A 13283-nucleotide genomic window follows, 5' to 3' on the forward strand; every position below is an offset into this window, starting at 1 on the left:
TGTTCCTTACTGACTGTATCCACACCTTTACACTGTTCCTTACTGACTGTATCCACACCTTTACACTGTTCCTTACTGACTGTATCCACACCTTTACACTGTTCCTTACTGACTGTATCCACACCTTTACACTGTTCCTTACTGACTGTATCACACTTTACACTGACTGTATCCACACCTTTACACTGACTGTATCCACACCTTTACACTGACTGTATCCACACTGACTGTATCCACACCTTTACACTGTTCCTTACTGACTGTATCCACACCTTTACACTGTTCCTTACTGACTGTATCCACACCTTTACACTGTTCCTTACTGACTGTATCCACACCTTTACACTGTTCCTTACTGACTGTATCCACACCTTTACACTGTTCCTTACTGACTGTATCCACACCTTTACACTGTTCCTTACTGACTGTATCCACACCTTTACACTGTTCCTTACTGACTGTATCCACACCTTTACACTGTTCCTTACTGACTGTATCCACACCGTTACACTGTTCCTTACTGACTGTATCCACACCTTTACACTGACTGTATCCACACCTTTACACTGACTGTATCCACACCTTTACACTGACTGTATCCACACCTTTACACTGTTCCTTACTGACTGTATCCACACCTTTACACTGTTCCTTACTGACTGTATCCACACCTTTACACTGTTCCTTACTGACTGTATCCACACCTTTACACTGTTCCTTACTGACTGTATCCACACCTTTACACTTTACTGACTGTTTACACTGTTTACTGACTGTATCCACACCTTTACACTGTTCCTTACTGACTGTATCCACACCTTTACACTGTTCCTTACTGACTGTATCCACACCTTTACACTGTTCCTTACTGACTGTATCCACACCTTTACACTGTTCCTTACTGACTGTATCCACACCTTTACACTGCTTTACACTGTTCCTTATGACTGTATCCACATTTATGACTCTAGACATGTTTAAACTGACTGATCCACATTTATTGTGTTACACTGTTCCTTTGACTGTATCCCTCTGTGTTTTAAACTGTTCCTTACTGACTGTATCCACAATGGCTTCTGTTCACTAAACACTGAATGTTACACTGTTCCTTACTGACTGTATCACACCAGCAAGTAAAGCACTGTTCTTGGCTACACTGTTAGAATCCACACCTTTACATTGTGACTGTATCCACACCTTTACACTGTTCCTTGACTTATCCATATTACACTGTTCCTTACTGACTGTATCCACAGAACAGGCATTACACTGTATCCACACCTTTACACTGACTGTATCCACACCTTTACACTGCACATTGAATCTTAATATTTATGACTCTAGACATGTTTAAATGATAAAGTATTTATTGTGTTCACGCCGTTTCTGCCTCTGTGTTTATGGAAACTGAAGTGGGGAAATGGCTTCTTCACTAAACACAATGCTGCTTGAGGTCAGTTCCAGCAAGTAAAGCCTGTCTTGGTAGAACATATTGTGGGGATAATACATTATTTTATCATATTAATGAGGAGAGAACAGGCATGGTGTTCATCACAAATGGCACCCTATTCCCTATAAAATTGTATGGAAGGATTCCGTCCAGACGGGATGTAATAACATACAACTGATCCCCTCAAAAAGTAATCAGATCAGTAGAGGAGACAACTGATTCTCTCAATAAGTAATCAGATCAGTAGAGGAGACAACTGATCCTCTCAGTAAGTAATCAGATCAGTAGAGGAGACAACTGATCCTCTCAATAAGTCATCAGATCAGTAGAGGAGACAACTGATTCTCTCAATAAGTCATCAGATCAGTAGAGGAGACAACTGATCCTCTCAATAAGTAATCAGATCAGTAGAGGAGACAACTGATCCTCTCAATAAGTAATCAGATCAGTAGAGGAGACAACTGATCCTCTCAATAAGTCATCAGATCAGTAGAGGAGACAACTGATCCTCTCAGTAAGTAATCAGATCAGTAGAGGAGACAACTGATCCTCTCAGTAAGTAATCAGATCAGTAGAGGAGACAACTGATCCTCTCAATAAGTAATCAGATCAGTAGAGGAGACAACTGATCCTCTCAGTAAGTAATCAGATCAGTAGAGGAGACAACTGATCCTCTCAATAAGTAATCAGATCAGTAGAGGAGATTTAGAAACACACCATTGATTCTTCAGGATGGGGAGTTTTTATTTTCATCAATGCTACAAATCATGAACACACAGGTCTCGAGAACAAGAACCAAAACACAAAGCATGCACCAGGTCACAATAATCATACATTAACAAGTTATTTTTTTGAAAAATAAGGATTTGCTTCTCCACACGAAAAGGTGCACAGTATTTGGCATTAAGCACACAAGACAAATCGTACTAAAGTGATTACGATTCAACTAGTTAACAGGTGTTGATCTCAATCAACGCATGAGTCTTATTGGTCAGCAGAGGCTAAGGTAGGGTGGCCAGTATGAAAGCAACAGTATGTCATTATGCTGAAAAAATATATGTCCTACAAAAGTCTACTTCTTTGTTCATCCCCTTCACCTCATACAGTATGTCCATCAAATATCACAGTACTATATTACCCTGCCTTTTGTGTTCTGTTGAATGTGTGCCGTAGAAAGTGTCAGGATAACAGTGTTTACACTAAAAAGGTTTCTCTAAAACATCTTCAAAGACAAGAGTTCAAGGGTCACAAACAATACTGATGAAGTCACTAGTCATATGTACCTACCTGTAGTATCTATGGCATAGGAGTCTTTTTCATTTAGAATGTAAAACCTTCTAGTTTCATATGCATCCATTTGATACAATTCAAATTGCTGACATTTGATTTTGTAGCCTGGTGGAACCAGCCTGATTGCTGGTTCATCATTCTATTTCATGATTCTATTTCATAGTGAACGCAGCGATCAGGCTGGTTCATCATTCTCTTTCATGGTTCTATTTCATTGTGAACGCAATGATCAGGCTGGTTCATCATTCTCTTTCATAGTGAACGCAGCGATCAGGCTGGTTCATCATTCTCTTTCATGGTTCTATTTCATTGTGAACGCAGCGATCAGGCTGGTTCATCATTCTATTTCATGGTTCTATTTCATTGTGAACGCAGCGATCAGGCTGGTTCATCATTCTATTTCATGGTGAACGCAGCGATCAGGCTGGTTCATCATTCTATTTCATGGTGAACGCAGCGATCAGGCTGGTTCATCATTCTCTTTCATAGTGAACGCAGCGATCAGGCTGGTTCATCATTCTCTTTCATAGTGAACGCAGCGATCAGGCTGGTTCATCATTCTCTTTCATAGTGAACACAGCGATCAGGCTGGTTCATCATTCTCTTTCATAGTGAACGCAGCGATCAGGCTGGTACATCATTCTATTTCATTGTGAACGCAGCGATCAGGCTGGTTCATCATTCTCTTTCATAGTGAACGCAGCGATCAGGCTGGTTCATCATTCTCTTTCATAGTGAACGCAGCGATCAGGCTGGTTCATCATTCTCTTTCATAGTGAACGCAACGATCAGGCTGGTTCATCATTCTCTTTCATGGTTCTATTTCATTGTGAACGCAGCGATCAGGCTGGTTCATCATTCTCTTTCATGGTTCTATTTCATTGTGAACGCAGCGATCAGGCTGGTTCATCATTCTCTTTCATAGTGAACGCAACGATCAGGCTGGTTCATCATTCTCTTTCTTGGTTCTATTTCATTGTGAACGCAGCGATCAGGCTGGTTCATCATTCTCTTTCATGGTTCTATTTCATTGTGAACGCAGCGATCAGGCTGGTTCATCATTCTCTTTCATAGTGAACGCAGCGATCAGGCTGGTTCATCATTCTCTTTCATAGTGAACGCAGCGATCAGGCTGGTTCATCATTCTCTTTCATAGTGAACGCAGCGATCAGGCTGGTTCATCATTCTCTTTCATGGTTCTATTTCATTGTGAACACAGCGATCAGGCTGGTTCATCATTCTCTTTCATAGTGAACGCAGCGATCAGGCTGGTTCATCATTCTCTTTCATAGTGAACGCAGCGATCAGGCTGGTTCATCATTCTCTTTCATAATGAACGCAGCGATCAGGCTGGTTCATCATTCTCTTTCATGGTTCTATTTCATTGTGAACGCAGCGATCAGGCTGGTTCATCATTCTCTTTCATAGTGAACGCAGCGATCAGGCTGGTTCATCATTCTCTTTCATAGTGAACGCAGCGATCAGGCTGGTTCATCATTCTCTTTCATGGTTCTATTTCATTGTGAACACAGCGATCAGGCTGGTTCATCATTCTCTTTCATAGTGAACGCAGCGATCAGGCTGGTTCATCATTCTCTTTCATAGTGAACGCAGCGATCAGGCTGGTTCATCATTCTCTTTCATAATGAACGCAGCGATCAGGCTGGTTCATCATTCTATTTCATGGTTCTATTTCATTGTGAACGCAGCGATCAGGCTGGTTCATCATTCTCTTTCATAGTGAACGCAATGATCAGGCTGGTTCATCATTCTATTTCATGGTGAACGCAGCGATCAGGCTGGTTCATCATTCTCTGTCATAGTGAACGCAGCGATCAGGCTGGTACATCATTCTATTTCATTGTGAACGCAGCGATCAGGCTGGTTCATCATTCTCTTTCATAGTGAACGCAACGATCAGGCTGGTTCATCATTCTCTTTCATGGTTCTATTTCATTGTGAACGCAGCGATCAGGCTGGTTCATCATTCTCTTTCATAGTGAACGCAGCGATCAGGCTGGTTCATCATTCTCTTTCATAGTGAACGCAACGATCAGGCTGGTTCATCATTCTCTTTCATGGTTCTATTTCATTGTGAACGCAGCGATCAGGCTGGTTCATCATTCTCTTTCATGGTTCTATTTCATTGTGAACGCAGCGATCAGGCTGGTTCATCATTCTCTTTCATAGTGTACGCAGCGATCAGGCTGGTTCATCATTCTCTTTCATAGTGAACGCAGCGATCAGGCTGGTTCATCATTCTCTTTCATAGTGAACGCAGCGATCAGGCTGGTTCATCATTCTCTTTCATGGTTCTATTTCATTGTGAACATAGCGATCAGGCTGGTTCATCATTCTCTTTCATAGTGAACGCAACGATCAGGCTGGTTCATCATTCTCTTTCATGGTTCTATTTCATTGTGAACGCAGCGATCAGGCTGGTTCATCATTCTCTTTCATGGTTCTATTTCATTGTGAACGCAGCGATCAGGCTGGTTCATCATTCTCTTTCATAGTGTACGCAGCGATCAGGCTGGTTCATCATTCTCTTTCATAGTGAACGCAGCGATCAGGCTGGTTCATCATTCTCTTTCATAGTGAACGCAGCGATCAGGCTGGTTCATCATTCTCTTTCATGGTTCTATTTCATTGTGAACACAGCGATCAGGCTGGTTCATCATTCTCTTTCATAGTGAACGCAGCGATCAGGCTGGTTCATGATTCTCTTTCATAGTGAATGCAACGATCAGGCTGGTTCCACCAAGCTATAGATTTCTTCTGCATGTACGGTCAATGATATCACCTGATAATGTCACCCAACTCCTTGGCCACAAATGTCCCCTTTGATATTCTTAGTCTATACATAGTCATTTATAGGATCTCTATGGTCTCTGTACACTCACAATGTAACCACAACTTGGTCCTCCTGTCAAAGTGAAGTTGTTTTAGTTTGAATTCCATTGGTCTGACTACTCTGCCAGAACGTAGGAGCAGAGCAAGTCACTAACACAGCAGGTTGAAATGAGACCTCTGAAATATGTTGTCTGGTTCATATTGTTAATGGTAAAGTAGTAGCATTCCATTACTTCATGCATAAGATACAGCAAGACAAGAAAAACAAACGCAGGTCAGTGTCTTAAATGAAGCCATGCGGCCGCATGTTTAGAAATATACACACTCTTACCACCAATATATTAGAACTATAGAAATCTGACGGCAATATCATATCAGTTAAATATTGAAAAATACAAACCTGAACAACCCAGCTCACCTCTTAGTTTCAGAGGTCCAGCTAATACAACCAGACATAGTGTGGAACAAACTGTGGAGCCTTATCAAATTGGTGTGTGTGTGATTTAGATTAATGATTAGAGATGATCATTTCAGGGTCATTGACCTGTTATCTTGTTTAATATGCTGGGGGTGTAAATAATGGACGAGGGTTTCAGAAGGAACCAGACAAGACGTGGCCTTAGGATATGAAATCATTCTAGCAGTATTCTTCTCCTTGTGTTGTAAATACACAAGGTACAGTACCGATATAACTCCACAGAATGTTTATAAAAGCAAGATTCACAAGAAAGGGAAGTTAAGACTCATAGATAACAAACTTGATATCTGACGGTAGAATGAACAAAAATAAAATGTTATCATTCATATGATATACGTAGCTAAAGACAGGAAGACTCAGAACTTCTACATATCCTGTTTAAAGGTTTAGTTATTTTAAGAACAATTGAAGGCAAACAATGTTGTCGTCAATATGTGTAAACTATGATGAAGTATAAAGGAGAACAGACAGCAAGTAGATGAAGACTCATACAGCCAGTAGATGAAGACTCATACAGCCAGTAGATGAAGACTCATACAGCCAGTAGATGAAGACTCATACAGCCAGTAGATGAAGATTCATACAGCCAGTAGATGAAGACTCATACAGCCAGTAGATGAAGACTCATACAGCCAGTAGATGAAGACTCATACAGCCAGTAGATGAAGACTCATACAGCAGACCTCATTGACCAGAGGAAAGGCAGAAAGTTGATATTGAAGATGGTTTGATCAATATAACAACCTACCAGTATATCTACTTCACCAGTTTATGCCAATAGACATTCAACTAACTAAAAAGTATGAAATTAAGGATGTATTTCTTCAACTAAAAATGGGAAAAGAAGCTATTGCCTATCTAAAGCAAAGTGCAATCTTGTTAAATCATTTGGCGAACCCTTCCTTCTCTTATTAGTTTTTCTTGGTATGGTGTTATTCATAGTGCTTATAATACATATGTGAAGACGCCTATCATCATGAAGAGGTTTCAAAAAATGCAGAGTAAAACAGTTGTTTCCCTTGTTGGTTGGTGGCTTCATTTGAACCTTTGGCAGTAACTTGCGATCTGTCAGGAATGTACCAGCTGTAAAAATTGATGTAAACAGTTTTCCAGTTCTCACACATAACAAAAAAGAGAGGAACTCAAAACATCCCACTCGCGAAAAGAAAACAAGATGGGTGAGAAAATATGAAATCCTATCCTTTTGTTGTGCTTTCATGGAGTTCTTTCTTTAGAAAATTATTATCCTAGTAGTTGGTCTTATGTTTCTGTTTGTTTGTTTCTTTTCTACTTTCTTCACACTGGTTTGGCTCCAGGGGGCCCGGCTCTAGGGGGCCCGGCTCCAGGGGGCCCTCCTCCATGGGGCCCTCCTCCAGGGGGCCCGGCTCCAGGGGGCCCGGTGGGCTTGGTGACTTTCTTCTCATATGACCCGAGGTGTTTGTATCCTGCGACGTACCCGGATGTGTCCACCATGTCCACGCGACCTGCCTTCCCCTTCCCACGGCCACTCTCGTCAAAGCGCTCCTTGTGTGACCCAGTGAACTTGGTCGTGTCCGTCAGACGAGACACGGTGGGAGAAGCCACCGCTCTCTGTGGACAGAAAGAAAGTTACATTAAAAAAAGGACATGCATGATGACGACTTGAGTTTGTTCTGAGAATCCATCCCAAATAGCACCCTATGGGCCCTGGTCAAAAGTAGTGCACTACCCTATGGGCCCTGGTCAAAAGTAGTGCACTATAAAGGGATTAGGGTGCCATTTGGGACGCATCCCGAGTCATACCCAGCAGTTGTTTCTATGTACACATCACAGTGGTCACTAGCATCCTGTCCAGGGGGTGTACTGGTACATCAAGATGCCTCACGCTACAGGATCCCTATGGGCCGTTCTGGCTTGGACAAGGTTTACTTACATTGGTCTGTAGCATACATACAGTGCATTGGAAAGTATTCAGACCCCTTGACTTTTTCCACATTTTGTTACGTTACAGCCTTATTACAAAATGGATTAAATTGTTTTTTTTTCTCCTCATCAACCTACACAGAATACCCCATAATGACAAAGCAAAAACAGATTTTGGAAATATCACATTTACATAAGTGTTCAGACCCTTTACTCAGTACTTTGTTGAAGCACCTTTGGCAGCGATTACAGCCTCGAGTCTTCTTGGATATGACGCTACAAGCTTGGCATATTTGGGGAGTTTCTCCCTTTGTTCTCCACAGATCTTCTCAAGCTCTGTCAGGTTGGATAGGGAGCATCGCTGCACAGCTATTTTCAGGTCTTTCCAGAGATGTTCGATCGGGTTCAAGTCTGGGCTCTGGCTGGGCCACTCAAGGCCATTCAGAGACCTGTCCTGAAGCCACTCCTGTGTTGTCTTGGCTGTGTGCTTAGGGTCATTGCCCTGTTGGAAGGTGAACCTTCTCCCCAGTCTGAGGTCCTGAGTGCTCTGGATCAGGTTTTCATCAAGGATCTCTCTGTACTTTGCTCTGTTCATCTTTCCCTCCATCCTGACTATTCTCCCGCTGAAAAACATCCCCACAGCATGATGCCACCACCTGCTTCACTGGGATGGTGGCAGGTTTCCTCCTGATGCGACGCTTGGCATTCAGGCCAAAGACTTCAATGTTGGTTTCATCAGACCAGAGAATCTTGTTTCTCATGGCCAGAGTCCTTCAGGTGCCTTTTGGCAAACTCCAAGCAGGCTGTCGTGCCTTTTACTGAGGAGTGGCTTCTGTCTGGCCATTCTACCATAAAAGCCTGATTGGTGGAGTGCTGCAGAGATGGTTGTCCTTCTGGAAGGTTCTCCCATCCCCACAAAGGAACTCTGGAACTCTGTCAGAGTGACCATCTGGTTCTTGTTCACCTCCCTGACCAAGGCCCTTCTTCCCAGATTGCTCAGTTTGGCTGGGCGTCTAGTTCTAGGAAGAGTCTTGATGGTTCCAAACTTCTTCCATTTAAGAATGATGGAGGTCACTGTGTTCTTGGGGACATTCAATGATGCAGAATGTTTTTGGTACCCTTGTCCAGATCTATACACAATCCTGTCTCGAAGCTCTATTGACAATACCTTCCACCTCATGGCTTGAATTTAGCTCTGACATGTACTGTCAACTGTGGGACCTTATATAGACAGGTGTGTGCCTTTTCCAAATCATGTCCAAACAATTGAATTTACCACAGATGGACTCCAATCAAGTTGTAGAAACATCAAGGATCATCAATGGAAACAGGATGCACTGGAGCTCAATTTCAAGTCTCATAGCAAATATATACACACACATTTGCAAACATTTCTAAAAACCTGTTTTTTGCTTTGTCATTATGGGGTATTGTGTGTAGATTGGGGATTTTATTTTAATCCATGTTAGAATAAGTGTAAGGTAACGAAATGTGGAAAAAGTCCAGGGGTCTGAATACTTTCCGAATGCACTGTGTCTGTATACGTGTATTCATTCATATCTGTTGTAGGTCAGTACTATTGGATGTCATTTCCTGCTGCTTCGGGACCTTACCGTGACTCCTTTAATGACCGGTTTCTTCCCCTCAATCATCCTGAAGACCTCCCCCTCCGCCTCCTCTCCCGGTTTCTCCTTGAATCTCTTGCTGGCCAGCTCTCCCAACGCTGCCTTGAACTCGTCAAACGTGATGGTGCGACAGGATTTCTTCCTGAAATGTAGAAACAACCAACCAGCCACTTAGAAATGTCAAAACTACCGATGTCACAGAGTGAAGAGTCTGTGGAACTCAGTGAGAGAATTCTACTGCTGTTGACGTTGACCTCTGTCTCCATCTTACATCATAAACATGGGGATGCGTGTCCCAAATCACACCCTTTTTCCTATTGAGTATCCTGGTCAAAGGTAGTGCACTATAAAAAGGAATAGGGTGCCATTCGAGACATGATTTGGCTTGTCATTGTAATGCCCCTCATCACAGTTTGAGAGCGTCAAAGGAGAATCGACCACACTGTATACAAAGCCATGAGATAGCATCAACATATCAGCTATCTGACGGCCCTGCTGTGTGATAGCATCAACATATCAGCTGTCTGATGGCCCTGCTGTGTGATAGCATCAACATATCAGCTATCTGATGGCCCTGCTGTGTGATAGCATCAACATGTCAGCTCTCTGATGGGCCTGCTGTGTGATAGCATCAACATGTCAGCTATCTGATGGCCCTGCTGCGTGCACATCTGTGTGATGGTGTGCTCTACAGACAAACACAGGGAGAAGCATCTTAGGCACTGCCTGGACAGAGACAAACACAGGGAGAAGCATCTTAGGCACTGCCTGGACAGAGACAAACACAGGGAGAAGCATCTTAGGCACTGCCTGGACAGAGACAAACACAGGGAGAAGCATCTTAGGCACTGCCTGGACAGAGACAAACACAGGGAGAAGCATCTTAGGCACTGCCTGGACAGAGACAAACACAGGGAGAAGCATCTTAGGCACTGCCTGGACAGAGACAAACACAGGGAGAAGCATCTTAGGCACTGCCTGGACAAACACAGGGAGACAAGACAAACACAGGGAGAAGCATCTTAGGCACTGCCTGGACAGAGACAAACACAGGGAGAAGCATCTTAGGCACTGCCTGGACAGAGACAAACACAGGGAGAAGCATCTTAGGCACTGCCTGGACAGAGACAAACACAGGGAGAAGCATCTTAGGCACTGCCTGGACAGAGACAAACACAGGGAGAAGCATCTTAGGCACTGCCTGGACAGAGACAAACACAGGGAGAAGCATCTTAGGCACTGCCTGGACAGAGACAAACACAGGGAGAAGCATCTTAGGCACTGCCTGGACAGAGACAAACACAGGGAGAAGCATCTTAGGCACTGCCTGGACAGAGACAAACACAGGGAGAAGCATCTTAGGCACTGCCTGGACAGAGACAGACGATGTGTTTATGTGTGAAAGTGAACTTCTCGGCCACAGAGTTTTTAGATTTTCTGGTGTTCCGTGTTCTGCTTTCTACTAGGGCTGTGTCCCAAATGGCACCCTCAAATAGCACCCTATTCACTAAATGATGCATTACTTTCAACCAGGGTCCAATTGGTACGCAGCCTAGTAGTCATCAACATGATGTCAGGTGTTATTATAGCTCAACCAATCACATCCACCCCTTCAAGGGTCCATGCGTACGGCTGTTTAAACTGACTATACACCATTCTGCTTCTCCGTTCAGACGTCGTCGTGCATAGTAACACAAATACAAACAACCATTGCTGTGGTGATAAATCTGCTAAACAAAAGGCTGTAAAGCCAAACAGTCTCCCCGGGTAACCTGTTGTCATAGCAGCAAGCTACAGTAAACAGGCGTGTTTGGGGTTTATTATTAAATTGACTACTTCAGTGAGTGATTTTGTTTGGGCGATCCGTCAGTGTTGAACAGTTGAGAGCTCCATTCCTCCGTCTGTTCCATGCTGTCTAATGTCAGATGGGACATAGGACTTCAGTGAGTGATTTTGTTTGAGCGATCCGTCAGTGTTGAACAGTTGAGAGCTCCATTCCTCCGTCTGTTCCATGCTGTCTAATGTCAGATGGGACATAGGACTTCAGTGAGTGATTTTGTTTGGGCGATCCGTCAGTGTTGACACAGGAGAAGCATCATTCACTGTCTGTTCCATGCTGTCTAATGTCAGATGGGACATAGGACTTCAGTGAGTGATTTTGTTTGGGCGATCCGTCAGTGTTGAACAGTTGAGAGCTCCATTCCTCCGTCTGTTCCATGCTGTCTAATGTCAGATGGGACATAGGACTTCAGTGAGTGATTTTGTTTGGGCGATCCGTCAGTGTTGAACAGTTGAGACAGTCTGTTCCAGAGTCAGATGGGACCACTTCTCCGTGAACAGTTGACAGAGTTTTTCCATTTTCTGCTGTTTCTGCTTTCTAATGTCAGATGGGACATAGGACTTCAGTGAGTGATTTTGTTTGGGCGATCCGTCAGTGTTGAACAGTTGAGAGCTCCATTCCTCCGTCTGTTCCATGCTTCTAATGTCAGATGGGACATAGGACTTCAGTGAGTGATTTTGTTAACACAAATCAAACAACCAGTGTTGAACAGTTGAGAGCTCCATTCCTCCGTCTGTTCCATGCTGTCTAATGTCAGATGGGACATAGGACTTCAGTGAGTGATTTTGTTTGGGCGATCCGTCAGTGTTGAACAGTTGAGAGCTCCATTCCTCCGTCTGTTCCATGCTGTCTAATGTCAGATGGGACATAGGACTTCCAGCTGGCACGTTGTGTCTGACGAGAGGAGGAGGAGGAGGGCTCTGTGTCTTCTGGAAACCAATTCAAATGACCCTGTCAGGAGCTCGCTAAGGAATCAGACATATCAAACAGCATCTACAAAGCGTAGGAGTGCTGATTTAGGATCAGTTTAGCCTTTTAGATAACTTCCTTTTTGATTTATTTCACCTTTATCTAACCAGGTAGGATAGTTGAGAACAAGTTCTCATTTACAACTGAGACCTGGCCAAGATAACGCAAAGCAGTGCGACACAAACAACAACACAGAGTTACACATGGAATAAACAAACATACACTCAATAACACAATAGAAAACGTCTATATACAGTGTGTGCAAATGAGGTAAGATAAGGGAGGTAAGGTAATAAATAGCCGAAGGTGGCGAAATAATTACAATATAGCATTTAAATACTGGAGTGAAAGATGTGCAGAAGGTGAATGTGCAAGTAGAGATACTGGGGTTCAAAGGAGCAAAATAAATAAATAACAGTATGGGGATGAGGTAGTTGGATGGGCTATTTACAAATGGGCTATGTACAGGAGCAGTGATCTGTGAGCTGCTCTGACAAATAAGGACAGGGTGGGGACCTGATCCTAGATCAGCACTCCTACAATGAGAAGCTTGACACACAGCTCTGGATCTGTGGTGGGGGCTGGTTGGGACAAATCATTCAATTGAGTGGCTAGCCGTTTGGTAAGCCTTTCGGTTCTAGACTGTGCGGATATAGTTTTTATACCGTGTTAAAGATGGGATGGGACTTAACTTTTTACTTTCTTGTGTTTTTACTAGAGAAAAAAATAATCTATCCAGCTGCCTGGCTCACCACAGTAGGGTTGGGGTTGGGGTAGGCAGTAGACACCATAGTACTGAACTACAGCAGGTCCAGCCTGGTCTCATAGACTAGACGTAACATAGTAAAGGTAAATCCGTGACACTCAAATTAGTAT

The 13283-nt window shown here is 43.3% G+C and overlaps 1 protein-coding gene across 2 annotated transcripts in view; it reads right to left on the bottom strand.

The window, feature by feature from the left end:
- Positions 1–2173: 2173 nt before the first annotated feature.
- The window catches only part of LOC115116525 (tubulin polymerization-promoting protein), a 35737-nt gene continuing 24627 nt past the window's right edge, over positions 2174–13283 (bottom strand). For both annotated transcript variants that reach the window (XM_065027418.1, XM_065027419.1), the window contains exons 4-5: positions 9587–9740; positions 2174–7661 (exon numbers count right to left, since the gene is read on the bottom strand). In XM_065027418.1, the coding sequence (XP_064883490.1) occupies positions 7368–7661; positions 9587–9740 (448 nt within the window). In that variant the 3' untranslated portion in view covers positions 2174–7367. The remainder of the gene's footprint in view (positions 7662–9586; positions 9741–13283) is intronic.

This window comes from Oncorhynchus nerka, linkage group LG14, assembly GCF_034236695.1.
Source record: "Oncorhynchus nerka isolate Pitt River linkage group LG14, Oner_Uvic_2.0, whole genome shotgun sequence".
Lineage (NCBI taxonomy): Eukaryota > Metazoa > Chordata > Actinopteri > Salmoniformes > Salmonidae > Oncorhynchus > Oncorhynchus nerka.